The 22,379-nt window shown below is 37.8% G+C and overlaps 2 protein-coding genes and 2 long non-coding RNA genes across 8 annotated transcripts in view; 2 read left to right on the plus strand and 2 right to left on the minus strand.

Moving 5' to 3' along the window:
• LOC138124270 (titin-like) overlaps nt 1–22,379 on the plus strand; it is a 146,172-nt gene that overhangs the window by 13,996 nt on the left and 109,797 nt on the right. For both annotated transcript variants that reach the window (XM_069039265.1, XM_069039261.1), the window contains exon 9: nt 1,462–1,902. In XM_069039265.1, the coding sequence (XP_068895366.1) occupies nt 1,462–1,902 (441 nt within the window). The remainder of the gene's footprint in view (nt 1–1,461; nt 1,903–22,379) is intronic.
• Nucleotides 1–22,379, minus strand: part of LOC138124329 (uncharacterized) — a 79,009-nt gene that overhangs the window by 2,304 nt on the left and 54,326 nt on the right. The gene's annotated exons all lie outside the window — the stretch shown is intronic.
• Nucleotides 758–18,841, minus strand: LOC138124299 (cuticle protein 19-like). 3 transcript variants are annotated; one of them, XM_069039305.1, is made up of 4 exons: nt 18,596–18,841; nt 15,435–15,540; nt 1,257–1,335; nt 758–1,205 (listed from the first exon to the last, which is right to left on the minus strand). In XM_069039305.1, the coding sequence occupies exons 3-4, from the start codon at nt 1,269–1,271 to the stop codon at nt 876–878; spliced, it is 345 nt and encodes a 114-aa protein (XP_068895406.1). In that variant the 5' UTR covers nt 1,272–1,335; nt 15,435–15,540; nt 18,596–18,841; the 3' UTR covers nt 758–875. The 3 variants fall into 3 exon arrangements, with proteins under 3 accessions (XP_068895406.1, XP_068895414.1, XP_068895422.1); XM_069039313.1 differs by lacking the exon at nt 15,435–15,540; XM_069039321.1 differs by lacking the exons at nt 15,435–15,540; nt 18,596–18,841 and having other exon boundaries at nt 1,257–1,352.
• On the plus strand, nt 10,002–22,223 carry LOC138124344 (uncharacterized). The gene is made up of 2 exons (XR_011157104.1): nt 10,002–15,353; nt 15,405–22,223. It is a non-coding gene; the product is annotated as an uncharacterized lncRNA (long non-coding RNA).

A 22,379-nucleotide genomic window follows, 5' to 3' on the forward strand; every position in this document is an offset into this window, starting at 1 on the left:
TTGTTTAATTATTTTCTTGTCTAAAATATTAATTTTGTAAATGGAATATAAATAGAAAAAATGTTATGGTCGATGATGCGGGAAATGATGAAGTCTTCGCTCTGGAATTTTTTATAATTACTTTTAAATTGCCGTGAATAAATGTTTAGAATAAATTTATGACATCATGGTCATTTTAAACTAAAATAGAATTAATATTCACAAGATTTTATTTGATATTATTCGATGCGTTGTGCATCAAGTGCTGCATGAAACACATGTGAAGTAGAAATAACAATACTAAAATAACTTATTACATAAAAAAAAGATTAGTTCAAATAAGTGATAATGAGTGCAAGAAATTATTAAGAAGTCGGTTTACATTTCCATTTTTACAAGTTATTGATTGAAGTGATCGATTTGATACGTCTATATCGATTACTCTTAAATTTGGGGAATCAAGTGAATAAGTGGTAGAGGAATTGTCCAGTACAAATTAATTACACGTTTTGAGTACGATTTAAATTTGTTTCTAATTTCCAAGACTATGAAAACAAACAATAAATTTGGAAATGTCAATTAAACTGATAAATTTAGATTTTGACAGTTGTCACATCGTATATTTTTAAAGTGGGCCGTGCGATTAGTTCCGCGTTTAGCCGGTGGCGCTGGTTGAAATTCTTTTTCTTTTCACGTTTGACAGGGGCCATTTTAAACTTTTCTTTTTCTCCAGCAGGAGTTTCATTTTTATTTGGATGAAAACAAAATCAAAAACGAGTTAAACTAAAAGTCAACACATTTTATTGCGAACAAATATACAACAACAATATACAAAATAGGCAGCAGAGCGTAAACAATGAATCCAGTCGATCGTAACTTCTATAATACTGTTGGTTCTAATTCCCGATTCCGAAGGAGCCGATCCCGCCGTGGACGCTGTGTCCTTCGTACCTTATCTTGTAGTCGGCGCCGTGCTTGCCGGCGCGGTACTCAACGATCCTCTTCCTGCCGTCGGGTTGGAGGAGAGTGTACACTCCCTTGGTTTCCTTTCCATCCCTGTGCTCCCATTGGTTCTTGATGTCGTGGGTGTGGTGGTCGTGGACGTGGTAGTCGTAGTGGTAATGGGGCCTCGCTCTGTAATCGACGTACTCCTCCAGGTGGTGGTGGTGGCCGAATCCTTCCTGGCCGGAAACCGACACTACTGCTAGGACTAGAAGGGCGAGTACCTGGAAACCTAGGTTGAGCACACAGATTTAGAAGCTACCGTTGCTACTTACTGCTCCACCGTGCATTTTGACTTATGTGTTGTTGTTGTTGACGGACCTGAGTTGACTGTCTTATCGCCGGCGTCGGCGGCTATTTAAACAGAATTTCTTCGTGAAAGGCAGCCCACTTTTCGATTTCCTCGTGCGTAATTATGAATAAATCGGCAGATAATGAAAAATTTTTATCTCGAAAATTGTGACCCCGCTCTCTTTGCAGCACAAGCCGGCCAAAGCCGAAGACCTCAGGTCGGACGACGAATTCCTCACGGCATCCGATTGCACCCTCCAGCACTCGAGGTCATCCTCGTACAACACGGCGTCGGAGTGCGAGCACCGCTACTCCCCCTGGTGGGAGTACGACAAAGCGATCAACGAGGACGTCAGCAAAGAGAAGATGGTGTTGGCGGTCGGCCTGCCGGAGCTGCCGCCCGCCAAGTCCGTCCTGAAACCCTCCCCCGAGGTCCCTCCGGGAAAGATAGTGCACGAGGTCACCGAAACCACCCACATCAAGGTGCAACACTCGCACACCCTGGGGGTGGCGTCTTTCGTCCTGACGTCAGAGACGGTCAGGGACAAGAAGGGGGAAGGGGCGGTCGTGAGAGAGGAGGCCGTCAGGGTGGGACCGGAGATCGAGGGGTTCGAGCGGAGGGTGAAGGAGGTAAGTGGGTTTGAGGAAGAGTGGAGGATGTGCGCAGCTAAGCAGGCGATTAAGGGCTTCATCTGAGCTGGTGGACCGATTTCGGAGCTTTTTCGTGTTGTTTTGGGACCAATTTTGAAACTGACATCGATATTGACCCAGATCAGGTTGGAGTATTTTGCCACACCTTTAGAGAATCTTTTTTTTTGATGATTTCACGTGACACCTCACCTCCGTCGACTTGGGATCTTTTTTTTTTCAAAAAGTAGGACCTTTTTTCACTCTTTTTTTCATGTTGCTAGACTTTTTGAGCCAACTTTAAGTCTGTTTTGGTTTTATTATGCCATATTTTTTTTTAGTTTTTTGTACAATATTTACCATTCTCGAGCCATCGGAGACTAATTTTTGCACCGATTTTGAATCACTTTTTGCTCATTTGGTGCATTTTGGGTTATTTCTGGTCGTTTTAACCGTTCGGATCCACGATTCGTTTGTTCAATTTTGAGGTACTTCTAGTCCTAGTCAAAATATACTTTTTTGGGCCACTTTTGAATTAGTTTAGCTTGTTTGAATTTATTTTCGACAAGCTAAACAATTTCTTCGGTTGTTTTAACCCATTTTCATTCGAGTAATTTTGCTGTTGAAAATTCTTCCTAAGTTAATTTTACCCATTTTTAAATTGTTGCATAATTCTGTTTTTATTTTGAGCTACCAAGGGACCTTTTTGGGTTCAGTTCTGGTCCATTTAATTTTAACTTAATTCTGACCATCCCTAAGCCAACTCGGTGCAGTTAGTAACCCTTTGTGGACTTCTTTTTGGTCCCTTCATAGCCTACTTGCACGATTTATCCATGATCTATTTTGACTTTTTTGAAGCCACCTATATAATAGAACTCTTGTTGAAGCAGTTTTGAGTCACTTGGGCCATTTTGTAAGCCATCAATTTCGGAAACAGTTTGGTCCGTCTTGATCTACACCTTGGGAATTGTTTTGTTTTTTCGAGCCACTGAAACCTCATTTTAGGACAACGTGCAAGTCACTTTCCGCCACTCTCAAAGTAACTTTAGCCCATTCGATTCTATTTTGTTTCCAATCTATACGATTCATTCATTCTGTTCATTGGGACCTTTTGGGGTCGCCGAAATCCCTTGTCGAGTAATTGTAGCCCAAATGTGAATCACGTGGTACAGTAAAAATAGACTGTCCCACGTGATTCACATTTGGGCCGTTTCGGGTCCTCCTGACCCTCTCCGAGCCACCAGTATCGGCCCATTTCGGTCCACTTTCGCCACATCCAGCCCGTGCCAACGTTTTGTTCGTTTCGTAATTTAAACTAATTAACAAATCGAACGCTGATCATTTACTTTTAGCTTATTAGAGCTGCAGAAAGTGTAGTAATTGAACGAATTAATAATTTTTAACTCGTGTCTGCCATAGAAAGCTGGTGCATTATGCACGTGCCGTATTTACATATGTACTTGTTATATAATAATCATTAACCGTATTGGCGTGACCGACAAGAAACGATTTTTTTCGCCTGCCCTGTATATCGCGAATCCGTTACCTAACGCCCGGGCGGCGTAAAGACCGTTTGGTGTCGGTCGCGCTCGCAGTCATGTACATAAGAGGTGTTGAATTTTTTTTTTATTTTATTATAATTTTATTTCGATAATATATGTGGTTTTTTTGATGTTTTTGTGTTTGATTTTGCATGCGCTTCACTCGAACCCGATCTAATAATAATTGTAAGGCCGCGAGTGCGGCCAAATTTCGTTTTTGCGATAAATTTAACCGACGGACGTTTTATTCGAAGTGGCTGTGGGACGTTTCTGATAGAAATGCCTATTTTTAGAGGGGGTCCGGTGACTGTCGACGCGGTCCCGCTGTTTTTTGGTCTTTTCGAAATGCGGCGGAACCCAAAATAGAACGTAAACAAACGACGCGACACACTTCCAACAGGTGTTCGTGGAAATATTGGGCCATCAATTTCGTTTGGAAACGGCCTGGATCATGTTCGGGAGGTCGTTAAAGAACGCTGCAACGATCGAATTATGGGCGATGGATAAATCGTGCCAAAAATTTTAAAACCGACCGAAACTGCTCGCTCGTGTCCTAAATCAATTTTCGCTGGAGGAGCAATGTGCCCAATTGGGCACATTTCGTACAGCACTCTTGTGACTGTTGTGAGAAATACGACTACCATGGTCGATTGGTGAATAAATGGTTCAGTGATTGGGGGGGGACTTGTCGTGGTGTGTAGGCAACCAGATCTACAGGTGATCATGTTGATTGCCTTAACAATACACTAGAAACAATCAAGGTTTTTTAGAAAGGGAGTACCTACGTTTTAAAATTTCGAATTCACAGGAAATTTTCACTCGATTTAAATGTTCATTTCGATACTTTCAAAAATTGAATTTTGAAAAATATCCATCGGCATCATGAATTATGATTTTTTAAAATTCAACTTGGCTATCCACCAGTCACAACTGGTTGCAGAAATTTAACAATTATCGCATGTGCTACCACGACGACAACCACTCACGTAACCAGATTTGCACCTAATTGAAAAGGTCCGAATGTTGATCCTGAGATGATTAAAATGAATTAATGTCACTGAGTGGTACAAAACGATCGCACAAAGATCTGCAACAGGACTACACATTTGTGCGACTTCTGGTGTAGCCACATCTAGTAATAAATACTTTTTTCTTGTTGAAAAAATCACACAATAGAGCTCGTGATAACACTTTTTTTTTAATGCTTTGGTTTCAGCGGATAAAGGTTACACACCTTTAAATTTAAGCGATAAAATAATTTCAGATATTGTTGAGCCAAATATACCTGACACTATAGCAAATATAAAACAAAAGTCTTTACATGGGAGATATTTTAAAGAACTAGAACAACCAGAAATTAATATTCAAGCTTCTCATGCATGGCTTAAAAAATCAAATATTCATCCTGAGACTGAGGGTTTTATATTTGCAATACAAGATCGTGTTATAAATACAAGAAATTATAAAAAACACATTTATCATCGATAAATGTAGGATTTGCGGAACTGAAGGGGAAACCATTGAACACATCATTTCTTGTTGCACCGTTTTGGCTCAAAGTGAATATAAAAAACGTCATGATATATTCGCAAAAATTATACACATGAATTTAGCAGTTAAATTCAACTTATTAAAGGATACACAAACACAACCACATTATATTTATAAACCCGAAAGTTGTTTGGAAAATGACAATTACAAATTATATTTTGATCGTACAGTTTTAACCGACATTCATATTCAGCATAACAGACCAGACATTATTATTTTAAATAAACAACAAAAGCAAGCATATCTTTTAGATATAGCTGTTCCAAATTCACACAATATAACACAGACATATAATACAAAAATTAATAAATATTTAGAACTCTCCGTTGCTATGAGAAATCTTTGGTGTTTAGAAAAAAAATCGATTTTACCATTTATAATTTCAGCAACAGGAATAGTACCGCAATCTCTTTTTAAAAATTTAAAAATTTTGGACTTAGACAACAAATTGGTGGTTGAAATTCAAAAAGGTATATTATTATACTCATGTCATATCGTGAGGAAATTCCTTAACATTGACACAGAACATAAAACACAAAAAAGTCAAAATGTGGAAGCGAGACGCCGGTAATTATGTTGATAAGCACTGCACTATTACTTGATAGTATTACATATCCGTAATAGTGTATGTACTCCGGCAAAATTGCCGTGCCGCCGGGTGGAGGTGGGATATGAAAACCCAATTAAAGAAAAATTAACAAAAAAAAATATAACTACTGACAAAAACAATGTCAAAAACATACACAATGAGAAGATGTGAATAAATTAATTCATCGTAACATTATTGTAGATAAATCTTCTAGTGTCTTCATAGTATATTAAAGAACGAGTTTTATAAAGGTTGATCCGTCCCATAGAAAACTCCCCTACGGCTCGTTTTCTACACTTGGGACTCGTGCGCCAATGCCCTTATAAAACGAATTTTTTATGTTATTTTTTCGAATTTGGACACTTGTTTTAATTTTTAAATAAAAAAATTAAATTTCCAAATTCTAGGGATTTTTGTATTAATTGGTAATTCAAGGTAACGGATGCAACTACATCTGCAACAGATGTTAAAAAGTAGAGTTTAATATTGGAAGTTTTTTGGTGGAAATGACAATAATACACTGAAATATTGATAAACATTTTCTTAGAGATCCATTAAACCACGAGTGCTTTAATAGATAGCCATAAACGACTCCAAATTCGCGCAAATTCTAAAAAAAAAAATTGTCTTAAAGTTTGTGTTACAGTACAGGAAGTTTTATTTAAAGATCATAAATTAAGAATTATGTTCTACAAAATCAAACTGTTATTTGACGATTTTATCAAGTGCAGACTTTTTTTGTTGTCTGCAGGGTGTATTAAAATTGCGCATAATGTTTACGTCACATGATTGTATGTTGAAATACAAGCAAAAAACTCTGGTACCAATTTACTGCTAAGCCTCTGCTCGTGGAGTTTTTAACAGTCAAACTTCGAAATCTGCTTCGATTGTAAATGGAGAGATACATTAATAGTAATTTATTATACGAGTTTTATAAGACATCATTTTGTCGCACGCTTTTTTTAGAGCACGGGGAGCGCAGCGATGAGTGTTATAAAGCAAAATAGCTTATAAAATGAGTATAATACAACATTTTTTCTATTTTGCCCCTTAAATTTAAAAAAAGTTCAAAACATAATGCTAGGAAAATTATACAGTGTCCCCAAAAAAGAACACGAGTCCATAACTCCGTTATTTATTGGAAGAATTTAATTATCTTTACACCAAATTAAATGGTTGTTAATAGGCTATAAAATGGCCTAATAAATTCAAGTATAAACAAGGGTAAACTGTCAAAATATTTTCTTTCAAATGGGATTATGTACATATATTTTTTTGATAATTCTGATCGATTCTGATAGAGATGTTTATTCTGAAAACAACAATGTATCACAAGTATACACTTAAATACCAAACATTCACAAAAAAAAATGTAAAAAAACGCTACTATCGTCTATGTTCCATTTTCCGCTAAACATTGGCGGCATATTTGCGCAATCCCACATGTTATTATTTGTCATTTGTTTTTCCAGCTACCTTAATTTGGTTATTACATTGTAACGCAATGCATTTTGATAGCTTCTTGCTTGGTGTTGTCATTTGTTTCAAAAGTTAATGTTATTTTTTTTTTATGTGAAGTTATATGTACTATTGCGGGCAAAAAAAGTGGGACATCAACGTCATTGTCTTGACTTTTATTGTGAAATAACCCTTATCTGATTCTAACCCTACTTTGAATTGATTGACGTTGTCATTAAGTATTGTAGGTTGTAGGGAATGATGGTAAGTAAGCACGTAGTGAATATTTATTTAATGCAAAGTCCCAATCAAAATTTACCTTTGTCAAAAGAAGAGGGCATTTGGAAAAGGAAAATAGGAGTATAAAATAAATTTTTAAACTGTCAGCTGGAATAGTGTCAAAAAAATGACAATAAAGCTTGAACTACATCGAATTTTTCAAAACTGACTGAAATTTGATGTCCCACTTTTTTTGCCCGCAATAGTACTTGTGATACACTGTTGCTTTCAGAATTAAAATCTCCATCAGAATTATAAAAAAAAAGTATGTAATCCCATTTGAAAAAAAAATTTTTTGACAGTTTAGTCTTGGAGCCCTTGGAGGTATACGTGAATTTATTGAGCCGTTTTGTAGCCTATTAACAACCATTTAATTTGGTGTATAGATAATTAAAATCCTCCGATAAATAAGGGAGCTATGGACTCGTCTTTTTTTTGGGGGACATCCTGTATTTGGCAAATATAAGGGTTGGTAACGCTGATAAATAGACGAACAATTTAGCAAACAACTCACTATGAGTCACTGCCAACATTTAAGTAAATGTTCCTGAAACACGTATCGAAAAGAGCTCCTTTTCGAAACCCGTTTGAGTGTTACTGACTGTATTATAGGTGCAAAATAGAAAAATAAAATAACACATAATTCAACAAGTAAAATCAATATTCATTCCAGCAATAATTTTACCACTTTGATTTTTTGGTTTATTTATAAATCTGGTGTTCATAAATTTTGCAGCTACTGGAACATCCCAACCAAGCTACAGTGATTTTTCGAACTTGAGTAAAGTCAGAAAGTAACAAGGATTGTCATTAATGCCATTTTTGAACATAATAATAATTTAAAAACTATTCGTCTAAGACCAAATTCGAATTAGAATTTTTTGTTTTTTATACAACGTAGTTTCACCTGACATAAATATTATGCGCCATTTTTTATACACCCTGTATATTGTTTATTGTTCAAATTGAAGCTTTTTTGCAAAATTCTTCACCCATTTCGAGTATCTGCGTGAACGTTGTCCGTTTGAGTTTTAAATTTGTCGTTATTTCGGGCATAAATTCAAAATATTTCGGAAATTTAAAACACGCAGACGTCAGACCCGACAAATCATTTGTCGGAAACGCGATACGAATTTTGCACGTTTTAGATTTAATTCGGCGAAAATGAAGATTTAATGAGTCCAAAGTCGTCGCTCCTTTTTGACGTTCTGCCAAATTATTGAATGAAAATATAATTATTTAGTTGGCGTGTTTTCAGATGTTTTCAAATTTGTTTTGTAATCCGAACAGAATTGTTTCAGATATATTCTCAAAGCCTGCCAGTTCCCAACTGTTCTTATATAAAAATCACATTTTTCCCCATTCGGACGAAAATATACAGCGTTGTCGGTGTTACAAATCTTTTTCACCGGTTTTTCACAACATCAATCAATAAACGCTCCCGTAAAAGTACCACCTTTTTTATTTTTAACACCTATTTTATATCTTTTCAAAAATAACACTCATCTTGAAAATATTCAGTGTTGCCATTTTCACTAATTTCAACGATCTCAAATTTTCTTTTACCATTTTACTTTTCGAAAACACCTGATATTTTGAAAGCTCAAGGGTTTGACAAAGAGACGTAATGTTTTCGACCATTTTGACAATTTCCGTGATGAAATCATAATTTCTACCAACTGTTTCTTATCTTTATCTATTGGAACGCAAACAATTGATTGCAAGATTCGTGATTCGAACATTTATCTTTTATCTTTTGATATTTTTAAAGTATACAGAGTGGATCGTTACAATTTCATTACAATAATTTATCGATATGCAGCATCATTTCCATCTGCAGCACACATTACTTTTTTTTTTCTTTTCGAAAATAAGGGAAATTTTCAAAATACACAGGCTCGACTTTGTCCAAGCTAATTACATATTTCAAAAACGATATGCATTTTCTCTCCATTTTAATAGACCACGTGAACCACCCTGTACATTTTTCCGAGCTAATGAACGCATCTCAAGGTGTGTTACCGTTGTTTTTCGTTTCTAGATTCGTAAAAAAGACAATCGAAATGAAATCAGCAAGGGAAAATAGCGGTTCGAATCGAATTTGGGGCGATCATTTCGAGAATCGCGCTTTGCGCAAACAAATACCGTTTCGATTTTCAGCGCGTTCTGCCGCCGCCGCCGCCTCCCGTTCTTTTATCGCGACCAATTGTTGATCGGAGCGACGTCATCGCCGTCGGCGGCCTTCCGTCCGACACACGCTCGCGCTCGCACACACGTACACGCTCGCACACGGCAAACGAGCAGGCCAAACAGAAGGGAACAGACACGATGTGGTCATCGTAACGCTGCAGTTATGAAGCCGACCAACATTTCGGTTCAGTGTGTTTTCGCGGCTCCGCCGAGTTACTTCCACAGCGATCGCTTCATCGAAAATAAGCGATACACCGCGCCGCGCCGATACGAGTCCCATCGAAATTCGCGTTCCCGTCGTCTTCGAGTGAGATGTGCGTTGGGCGACCGTGATTCTGATTATTAGACAACGCACGACGATGGACACCAAAACGGAAGACCCTGCGGCCGCTGCCGCCGCCGCCGCCTCGGCCATGGCCAAGACCACCACCATCAGCACCATCGCCGTCCAGAGCGGGAAGACCAGGATCGTGATCGCCTTGTTGCACGTACGTCCGTCCGCGTTGCCCAGAAATGGGCCATTTCCACCGTGGTCGCCGCTATTTTTAGTTTACTTTTCTCCGCGCAAAACCGCTCGCTGACTAATCGACAGCGGCGCGACCCGATCTGACCCAATTGATTTTTTTTCGATTCGGGCAAAATTCGCGGCGGGACGGCCGCCAGATGCGACTATTTTTGTATTTTTACAACGGCGAGACCTTGGGCTGGTCCCCCTTTCTTCTCTTTCTTCGTTTCGTCGCGATTATGCAACCGGGCTGCGTTCGAAAAGTCCACCAGTTGACACACATCACGTTCTGATCTTTCCCGATGGATTTACGGCTCTTCGATCGCCATTCGATCACCTCGATTAATAATCGAATTTATTGCCCGCCACGCCGTCAAATCTGCATAAATTCTTCGGCCTTTTCGCCGTCTCGCAAACTAGTTTGTTATCGCTTCCATGTGTTGACTGGCGATCGTGTTTTTACTTTTATTTTCTTCTCTAAAAATAAATTGCAAAAATCAAAGCTCGGACGGCTTGTTTTTCTTTCATCGTTACCCGCGCGTTTATTTTTTTTGCACCGAAATTCGGAAAATTCTGTTTTTTGGGTTAATTTCGGAAAGTCGATTTCCACCACTCTACAAACGTTTCACTCGCAAATATAACGTTGATGTCACTTCCTACCGAACACACGTTAAGATTAACACACCTGACGATTACGTAGCCAGTATTTTAAACGTTACAACAAGTGACAACCGATGCCTTTTCGCGACCTTGAAGAATGTCAACAAATTTCCAAATTAATTTCTCGTTTGTCAATCCAGGATGTTTTACACATTTTACATCTAGAGTGCTGTGAGATTTTGATTTGCTTCAGCTCCAAAAAGTTGAATTTTGACGTTGGTAGTGTTGGAAAAGTTCAAAAATTTACAAAAAAAAAACCCTAACAAAAAAAAAATCCCTATGATAGAACTATACAAGCTACCAACGTTACATTTTCGTTTTCTAGAGTCAAAATATTATTACTTTTTTTAAATTTCGTCAAAACAATGGATAAAATAAAATGTGAACAAAACATGAAGCAAAAATTTAATACATTTTGATCAACCCAAAAAAAGAGAACAAAATTTCAGAAAATTTCAGTGGCGTACTTCATACCAACAGGAAAGTTGAAAGGTCAAATACAATTTTTTTGCAAAACTCCGACAAAAAGGCTCGCCTGTGATAAATCAATCCCCGTTTTCTTCTTTGCGTTTTTTTTTTTTTCAAATAAAATTCACGTAAAAGGTTTAAAACAATTGACAGTTTATTAAATTACGTTGTACATTCCAGAAGTCCATAGCCATCTTCTATCTTATTTTTCTTGACATGTCGTAGAAGAATTACAAAATGATACAAGATATGTACAGGGTGATTTTGAAAGTTGTGCAGATATTTTAATCACGAGCTACTGGCTTCTTGTAGAACACGGAAAAAATGTTTACAAAATTCTGTCAAAAAATAAAATGACATTTATTTTTTCATTTTTTTAATTGCTTTTAGTCTTCTACGTTGTCAAACAACCTCGTAGGTAAAATTTCGACTCATTTTAAAAATACACCCTGTATATCATATTTTATAAAACGTACACCAATGCGGTTTCCTTGTTTTAAAGCATATTTCCTATAGGTTACTTCGCATTGGCGTACATTTTATAAAAGATGATATACAAGGGTGTATTTTTAAAATGTGCCGAAATTTTACCTACGAGGTTGTAGGACAACGTAGAAAACTAAATAAAAGCAATTAAAAAAAATTGTAGCTCAAAAAATAAATATTGTATTTTTTGACATAGAATTTTTTAAATAATTTTTCCGAGCTCTACATGAAGCCAGTAGCTCGTGATTAAAATATCGGCACAACTTTCAAAATCACCCTGTATGTATGTCAAGTTGTTCGCAACCCCCGGTTTAACTCATTTTTTAAATATGTCTAGGAAAGTAGTGAAGTTGGTGTCATTTCTTGATATTATGCACATTTTCAACCTACTTTAGATCAACCTTTTTTTTGGTTTTCTGATAAAATTAACACACCACCCAGTATACATATATGCATATACAGGTTGAAATTGAAATACAGTTGGCTTCAAAAAAAAACGGGAATTGAAATCTGACCTAATGTGAATTGGAAATTTAATTTGTCAATTTATGTCAATTTGTGTCCGTTTGACAGTAGTATTTCTGACACATAAGTGCAGTTTTTTAACCTAAACTCTAAAAGGCCGTTTCAAACTATAAAAATTTAATAAAATCTGACAGAACTTTTTCTGACAGTTCCCGTTTTTTTTGAAGCCAACAGTACATATGTAAACCATAATACCTTCAATAAGTAAATAAACCGAAAGTGTGGTTAAACATTTTATATTCATAAAGTCCAATTTACCTTAATTCCATCCCGAGTGAGACGCTTCTGGAAACTCTAATAAATCGAAGCATGAATAGCCCAAAAACACTTTAAATACACAGAGCCCCAAAAACATAATACGAATGAAAACCAAAAACTGTTTGCATCTTTTTTGGGGTTGCACTCGATAACTTTTTAATCTTCCTAACGTGATATCAGTGGCGTACTCAACTTTTGTGCTTAAACTGTGCATGGCATTTCTGCCCTAACGCGGAGACACAGCGCAAAACTGAATGCACGTGATTTTCACAAATGGTCTGCAGATTCTGGGGTTTTTATTCTGACGTACATATACATAAATGTATTCATTAAATTGAGGTTAAAAAATCAAAACGACGTTTTTCTGTAGCACAGACGAAATCCTCGACAGTGTCCACCACAAACTCGCCAAACCATAACATTTTTCACAGTTAAATGTCAATAACCTAAGAAATCGCAAGATGACAGCATCCACTTTATGCAGTTCGCTGTGACATGTCACGTGTTCGTGTACGTAACCGATGACATTTACCGACTTGAAAAAAAAAACAAGCAGCCGGTGCATAATTAGTCGATAATTGCTGGCCGCTGCGCAACTATCTCCGGTAATCTCGACACACAAATATTTCCTATTGACAGGATTACGTAATTTGACAGGTCCATTGTGGTAATTTAACGGTTTAACAGGGCCATTACGACTGTCGCAACGACTCGATTGGGCTTTTTTCAAACGCACGACACGCCTGAAGAATTTTTCGAAAAACAAAAAAAAGTTTTCTTGTCCCGGTCTTGGTCCATCAAGAATCAAGTTCGCAGCCGACTTATCCGCCACCTGTGGCATACCTGCTGTCGATGTGGGTCAGACGAATGTTTGCGCAATTTCTCTCGACTCTCGGTCGCAATCCACCACGTGACCCTCCGCTCGGCCATCGCCGAAGAGAAAAACCCCAGAAAAATACCATCGACGGCCACCATCTGGCAGCTTTTGCATCGAGTGCATCACGTGACGTACTTGGCACACTGCGATTCCGAGTTTACGTGGATGGATGTGGTTGACGTTACGTTTATTTATAGGAATTGTCACTATTTCGGTGGGTGCTTGCGCAAGCAATATCGCGATATGTCTCACCGCCGTGAATGAAACAAGTCCCTCGTTTCTCCCGAAATACATAACGACAAATCGCCATCTTTAAAACTCGACGGTATTTTGACAGGTGCAGGAGCGACTCCAACATTCAGCGAAATCGAGACGACATCCAGCGATTTGCATCGTTTTAATTGCAAGAGGATTTGCATAATTATTCTGATGCCTACTACACCTCGATGCCGGTGGCTCGGTTCAATTCATAACGTAATTTCTATCTAAATGTCACCGAAAGTGGTACTACCAGTTTTCAGTACTAATATTTCGTGCGTTTGCTTCGGGAAAATTGGGAAACGAGGCATTGCCAGCAGAGGTCATTTCGGTTTCGAATCTGTGCCGCGCGCTGTCAACGCAACGTCACAACAAGACTCACTCTGTATATTGTACTATTTACATTCGGAGATAACAAACAATCTATAAATAACCGTGAATTGCACTCGAGTAATTTTTATAGTTTCAGAAGTGCGATAAAGGCGCGAATTAATTAAATCGAATCAATTCGAATTCCCAAGCGATTTAGATGCAAATTAAAAACAAAGTAACCGCTGGAAAGTCGGCCATAGACACAACCGTATAGATCGCAAGTGTGTAGTTTGGATTTTATTTTTACTGGAGATGTTGTCGACTTCTATTGTTCCCTATACTTCAATAGACAATCTCAGCTTCTGATACAATCTAAGACGGCACTTTCACCAGACCCACGATAAAAAATCCCAGGATCTGTTAAATGTCAGTTGTCGGTGCAACGAAACGCGAAACCGTAAACACGGTGCATTGTTACGAAGAGATGACAGTTGCAACCGCCGATTCGATCACGGACGCACGTCCAACAAGTACCAGTTCATCGAATCTGACCCAACTGATACGGTTGTGGAAAGACTCGAAAATCTCTTATCTGTTCTTGTCTTCCTCGAACAACCGCGCTCGATCTCCCAGAAGGGCAATTCATTTCCTCGACTCCGCTCCGATGACACTTAATAATTTTATGACGTGCTTGTGTATGTAATTTGCTTGAATGTTTGTGTACAATTTATTTTTATTGAGTTCTTTGTATATTTTACAAGCCTTGTCGGCGATAACTGTATCTTTGTGCCGACATACTTCTTAATCGAATTGATAAAATTCCCGACGCGACGGGGGTCACCATAATATTAATTCCCCCGTACCGGCCGTGAAGATTTTTATTGACGAGGGGACGCCGGTCGACCCCCACGGGGAAAGCGTCACCGTGAAGTGAGATAATTTTATTACCCGTTCGGTTCTCCGCCTCGCGGCCAAACAAAAATTTCACGTTGGCAATTACAAAAATGAGACCGTGATGGCTCGATTTAATCAAAAACGTGTAATCTGTGTGGAACTATTCTAGATTTCAGTAACGGGGGACGCTTCGTTTAATAATGGAAAGACATAAAAGTTGACGGGAAAATTTCGACAGTTTACAAGTAATGTTGGCAATAAAATTTTCTGACTGACACATGTGTGTCAATTGTTGTAGAATGTTACAGAAAATAAAACAGCGATAAATGTTGTATTTTCAAATTTCACAACAGAAATTCGTGCTAATCGATTAAATTAATGTGATTCAGGTCAGCTCAGCAGACGCACGTTTTTCTTGAAACTATTTTCGCAGCTGACTTCTTTATTTAATAATCGCCAATACAAAATTTGATGGGAACATTTTGTCAGTTTGTAATTTATGTTGGCAATATTATTGACAGAACTGTGTCAATGATTTCAGAATGTTCCATAAAACAAGACCTTGATAAAAGCTTGTACTTTGGAATTAGATTTCAAAATACCGTAAGAGAAAAATCTGTTTGTTGTGAGGACATCTTAATTAATTCGATTTAGGCAGGTGCAGTTATTAAAGTTGACACTGACCTTGAAGAGTCACTCCCGAGGGAATACCATTCACACCGCAGAGTCCAGTCACCTGGCACGATGGTAGCAAAGGAGGGGTCCCGATTGTCTTGTCCATCTGGTTTTCCTTTCAAAGTTGAAATTAAAATCGATAATTATTTAGTGTTGGTGATTTTGGCCATTCGTAATTAATGTTGGCAACAATTTTATAACTGACAGATCTGCCAATTGTTTTAATTGTAACAGAAAGAAAACAACAATAAATGAATTTTGGAAAAAACCTAAAAAAAAACCCAAGCAAAGCCTTTTTTTTATAATTATTGTGACCCTTGTCATTGTCAAGTAAGTTTGAAGTTTGCTTTTGACTTCCCAGCTAAACTTGAACACCTAATTTAAATTTGATTATCTGCGACAGCGATTCGACATAACCTCAATCTGTTTTTAAGTAGTAATTGCCTACGTAATTCCGTACACATAATTAACGACTGCAATGTTGATTTTCTGTTTTTTAGTGTTCTCTGGGTCCACGTAACGTGTTTTTATTGTTTGCGATTTATTACGGTTAAAGGAAATTGTGATAAGACGAAGCTAAAACGTAAAGATACCAAAAACAAACAAGACGATGACAACGCACACCGGCATTTTTGCACAAAAAAACCACCTTCAAAATGAATCAACAAATCGAATCAACCATAAACAATCATCGTACTTATTGCAAATAATCACCCATTAGCAGTGCCATTTCTGCATCTAAGTACGGCGTAATTGGATACTATTGCAGATAATTCAGATTGATATTAGTCATTGTATGGGATAATTGGCTAGTTCAAAACGAGAAGAAAAACGTGTGACTGGAAAAATGGTTTATTGTTTTGTTGTTTTTTCGTGTCGGTTTGGGATCAGGTTCAGACGCGCGGCGTCTAAAGGCCAACGCAGATGTTTAATCTTGACCGCCAACGAACAAAATAATCCGTCGCGGTGACATCACCTCATCTCTTTATGTCCCACATTAATGACAGATAACAAGAAATCGGTGGAACGCGAAAAAATAGCATGTTGCGTCGCTGTTATGTCACAACAACACTCCCGCCGGTGTTCCTTATTTAGCATTAAAAAAACTGAATGAGTCACTAGAGCGACCGGTCCTTGAAGGAAATAATGTTATAATCTCTATCTGTGACGTGAAATATTTATTTATCCGCCGTCGATGGTGCGCCGGTTCAAAATTAATAACACCTTGATGCGAACCGTGCCGGTGTCGGATTTGCATTCTACCAGGCGAACGAGGTCGCTCTCCATTTACGGCTCTGCTCGTCTGCGGCGCTCTGTAATTACGAATTTTTCTGTAACACACGGTCTGGACGATTTTCATTTTTTAATAATCGTGCGAGGCCGACGACAGGTTTGGGAGAAATTCCGGGACGGCGTTCGGCCCCCGATCCGATGAAATTGGAAAGTGGAATAGGTGGTCGACGGGACGCTAATAGCCCGAGTGTAAATATTCGTTCAAAACGTATAAACATAACATCATTTTCTATTTATAGCGGCTGGCACGGAGTCGATGGCACATTTCGGGACGCCCACGATTCGGGATTGTAACAACAATGGCAGGATGAGAAGGTCCGGGGAGGAAAAAATTGATGGTTTTTATTGGGCGCTAATCGGTGTGTTGTGCAATCGGTTGTCGCCGATGGCTAGAGTCGCGTTTCGGGTCGGGTGTTGAAATGTGGGACCGCTCGTTTTTGGCATGTCAGTCGTCTTTCAAATTTTCGTTTGGAAAGAGAGTCGCTCTTGGCATTCGTCGAACAACATCGTTAAGATTCTATTAAGTGTGAAGACGGTTGCGCATTCTACGAGTTGGAAAAAGAAATATGGAAAACAGTTTCATTCTGTAGCGACGGTCATTTCATGTCGAAAGTACCAAAACACGAAAAGAGTTTTAAGAAGACATCGTGGGCAGTAGAGAAGAGAAAAAAAAAAGATTTAAAACTGTACTACTTTTGGTACCTTAAGAATTCTACACATTTGGATAGGAGGGGTTACTGATATCTAGTTGGACTAGGTCTAGGACACCTCCAAACAAATGCGGTTGCAATGGAATGGAGATACGACAGAAGTAAAAAGTTTAACCGATTACTTATTGCGAATTCAAAGAAAACATGACAAACAAGCATCATTTCGGTGAAACTGAGTACCAATTTAAAAAAAAAAAAAGTATACACTGAAGGATCAATGTATGTCCTTTCTGCTCCATCATAAAAAGATATGAGTGCTGATCATATTACCATACTAAGGTCTCAAGAAAACCAGAAGCCTCTGCAAGATCTGCTGCAAAAATAGGGTGGATGCATGATTTGAATCATCACCTTGTTGAATAGTTCTGATTGTACTCGTGAAGAACAAGTTTGGTATCTTGAGAACCAATATCGAGACGATCGGATGTTTCTTGCAAGGACTGCCAGGTTTGCCAGGCAATTATTATCTCTTATCTAGAAGCTCTACGATGTATGGGCGATGTTGTGGCCATCATTTAATATGTGGAGAGGTGACAAAGAAACCGTAGCAATGCTGTGAAGACAATAATTGTTATATGCTTAGGGTGATGCATCATCCATTATCAAAGAAGATATACTCGTATTTTATTCTTATCTATGGACACTTAAACTATCTTACGGTGATTCAGGTTCAACTATCAGTGTACATGTTTATATTTTGAAGTGTAGTAAATATTTGAACCTGTGACGGGTCTCTATTTGTGCGAAAAAGTAAGAAAAAAGACTACTGAGAAAACAAAAAACTTTTGACAGTCACTGGAAAAGTTGCGATAGTGAATTAACAAATGGCACATAAAAAAAAAGAACAAAAACCTTTCGCAGTAAACTAATACGTAACGTTTTGGATGTTGTAATGAAAGTTCAAAAAACAATCACATTTATAAAATTATTATTAAAAAATTCAGGGTTTTTGGCGAATTGTTCTTGCGGCATTTTCGACACGTAAATTCGTCCACAGTGTTTACAGGACTCGAATAAACAAGTAGTTTCATTTGGCCCCACATAAAAAAGTCACCGGGTTCAAATCCGGTAAATGCGGAGGCCATAAGATATGTAGAACAATTTCTAACTAAACTAATTAGAACAATGTATAATAAGGATGAGCACAATCGTGCAAATAATACGTACCACGTTGCGTTCTTAGGGGAAGTTCATTAGTGTGGTCAAAACATTCTGGTAATCTTCACCGGGTCGTTATTCACTGGTGTTAGGTTTATTCAGGAGCAACTCACAGATTTGCATTCGACCAGAAAGAGCTTCTGCTTTTAAAGCTTGGATACGCCGCACATTGGACATTCTCCAAACCATAAACTGGGAAAGTCCTTAGTGCAGAGCGAGTTGCTTCAACGGCATCCAAAATTTCTATTTCCGTTTCTATTCTGCAAACACTTTGTGAGGGGCCGATCTCACTAGTGTCACTATTCACTAGCATCACTCGATGTTCTTCAAAATGTACGAGTGTCGAGTACAGGTTGTCCATGAATTTGTTCCTGGTGCAACAGTTGCGCCCTTGACGCATTTCCCGATGCCAATCCCACAACACAGAAACAATATCAGTTTTTTCGTTATTACTAGAAAGCAGCCATTGTTTTACACACCCTTAACTTTCACCACTAGCATCACATTGACGCAATTAGGTAAACCGAATGCAAGGCTAATAAAACCTGAATAAAACTGACCAGCTCAACGTAACAAAAACACTTTTTTTTCTGTGCGCTGCTGATAAGAGTTGTTTCATTAGTTTCTTATTCGTCCAATTCTCGAACAATTTTTACGACAATTTCAAAATAAAATAAGACACCTACGAGCATAGAGTTTTTTCTTATTTTTTCAGGAGCCTATAAATAGAGACCCGTCACAAGTTCAAATATTTAGTAGGTACACTTCATGAATCAGCCGTAGATATTTTTTAATAAATGAAAGTGTCATTTGAAATATTGCCGGCGACGTAATAAAACCTCCCAACTCGAAAAGTGAGCTTCATTAATTATCATGATAAAATTAAATAAAGACTGAAAAGAAAATAAATCTATACTTTTTGTTATACTCCATTCACGTTGGATTGAGCATTGCTAAATTCGCATTATGTTGGTTCCCTGCATGTCACTATATACAAGATATAATCACATAGCCAAAAAAAAAAAACAGTGTGTCGTAAAGACGCACGATAGAAGTGAAACTTTTGTATTACAGGAAAACATTGTAATTATTCATCAATCACTTTTAAATAGCATATTCACTACAAAATTGTATATTTTAATAAAGAAAATAAATTATAAACAACACTAAACAATATCGAAATGCGTAACTCATTGTTCATTTTTAAGCCTCCAAATTAAAAGAGAGGACATTATCGATAAATGCCGTGATTGTGACAAAGACAGAAGTATACACAATTTTAAGGGATGTTTGTATCGTGTCAAACAGATTAATTATAGACTCCAAATTAAGTGAGATGGAAATATTGGCGCAACCGTTGTGCGAGACATTGCTCCCACTCGACCCGACAGTGTTTACCCCCACCACGTTTCGTCACACAAACAGGTTGCCGTTCAGAATTTCAAAACCCTCCCATAAAAAGTTTCACTTCAATAATAGTTCATATACCGAGCGATCATTTAAAAAATAAATCGAGTTTGCTTTGGAGCCTATGCTATAGCATGGGTTGCCATAGGTAACACGCGAACACGCCGACTCGATTTATTTTTTAATTGATCGCACCGTATTATTCAATGAGCGGATAATGATGGCTATTACTCCTGAGGATGATTTTGTGTCACGAGCTGCAGGCGGGTGGCGTAATTCATCCGAGCGAGCCATTATCCGCGAATAGCAATGAAAAACACTTTCATAATTATCCAATAGGAGTAGAAAAAAATTATTATTAACCCAATCCATCCTGAATTTACTTTACATTTTGTTACGCGACTGTATTTAAAAAAATACATACGAGTATATTTATATACTTTATATAATTTCGGTCCAATTTCACAATTTAAAAAAATTACAAAAACATATTGGACGCTGTTGTATTCGATCATTTTTAAAAATGCAGAATGTGTTCTGGTCCATCGCAACTCATTCAAGTGTTTTGAGGAATTTTTCAATTGGCTTTTTAAATATCGGAAACTGAAATGATTCAACTCGTATCTTTTTACAGATAAAGCCGGTGTGGACTTCCTGGAAGTGCATCAGACTTTACTTTTTTATTGTTTTTGGCGTCATTGTACTCTAAATGTTGCAAACACTGATTGTCAGCCGTTACAATGGACAACATGCATTTCAACTTTTGCCTAATTCGCAACTAGGTAGATTTTTCCGAGTCATTTGTTTGATACACACGCAAGAATTTATCCAGTTTTGGAAAGAGATCTACGTCTCATCCGTCAATTTTTTTCTGATACTGAAAAAATGTCAAAACTTCACATTTCTCATCTTAATATTTTTCTGTAATTTTCAAACGGAATTTTTATTCAGTCTGTGTAGGACATTTACGACAGAATGAAATAGTATCAGATTTTATGAGTCTAAAGTTGAGTTATTGCCAATTAAATGAAAAGAAAATATCATAATTTACTTGGCTGCTTCTCAAGAATTTTTAAAGATTATGTTCTTGTTTTTTCCAATCCGAAGTGATTGTTAAAATCTTTTGAACTATCGAACAACCCTTCTATTTTGTAGTACCAACCTGCTGAACTTTACAGTTCCTTTAAATAAAAATAAGAAGAAACGAAAAAAGCAATAAAGAGAATTAGATTATGTTCTTTCTATTATTAAAATATCCTTAGTAATTCAGAAATAGAATCGAAACACGACGAAAAACTGAAAATTTCTATTCATAATATCAATTGCGCAAGATATTGTAGCGTGTTTTTTATTTTTGATTTCTCGCCGATTTTGTTTTAATGAAGAAACTTCAAGCGTTTACGTTACAATCTTTATGGATCATTGACTTGGAGGAATTTAGACCGGAACTGCGTACTTAGTCCGGTAAAAAATTGTAACACTGCAAACTAAACGCATTGAAAATCTCCGTGAAGTGCACACGGTGGAATAAAACGTCGGAAAGAAATTTTCCAAGTGGAAGTTGGGTTTAACAGCGTGGAACTTCACCACAATTAGCGCAGCGGATATTCCTTTTTGCTTCCAAGCCAATGAGAGAGCGCAATTAAGATGGTTGTCGAGATTAGTCTCGTCAACTTTTACTTCTTCTTCTTCCTCTTTCTGTGCGCAAATTGCCTGCTTAGTACCGGATTTACTATTGTTGTTCCTGTGAGATGGATTGCTAGCTGTCCTTTCATCTTTTCGGTGGTCTTCCGGTAGGTCTTCTACCATGTCATTTGTAATTTCTCGTTACATGCTGGTTCCACTCTCTTCTGCGACTTCTTATCCAACGTAGGTACTATGTCGTTGACTTCACATTCCTCTCTAATTTCTGTGCTTCTTTTCGTATTTTCATTTCGTTAGTTCGTTGATACTGATATGTCTGCTCTCGTTTCGGCACCGTAGGTCATCACCGGTCTAATGCATGTCTTATAAATGCTTGTCTTACGGTCTATGCTAAGATCTTTATTCTTCCAAATTTGAAAAACCGAATCGCTTCATTTTTTGGTTAATATCCTGTTGCACGACAATCCAGTCGGTTGGCAACTTCCAACCACCGCCCACGCCAAGGTCGTCTCTGCCCACCGCGCCGCGAGCAACCCGGACCGCCGCCCTGCTCGTTTCCCGTCGACCGTTTTGTTTATCGCTATTATCGGCGTTTATTTGATTTTTTTGTCTGACCGCCATTACACCACCGCCATTCGATACCTACCGCAATATATTCGACATTATTCCGAACGAATGAAGCGTGCAAGTAACAGTTATGCAACGCGTTCGATTCAATTCGCGACCGATCTAAACACGACCA

Source organism: Tenebrio molitor, chromosome 1 (assembly GCF_963966145.1).
Source record: "Tenebrio molitor chromosome 1, icTenMoli1.1, whole genome shotgun sequence".
Lineage (NCBI taxonomy): Eukaryota > Metazoa > Arthropoda > Insecta > Coleoptera > Tenebrionidae > Tenebrio > Tenebrio molitor.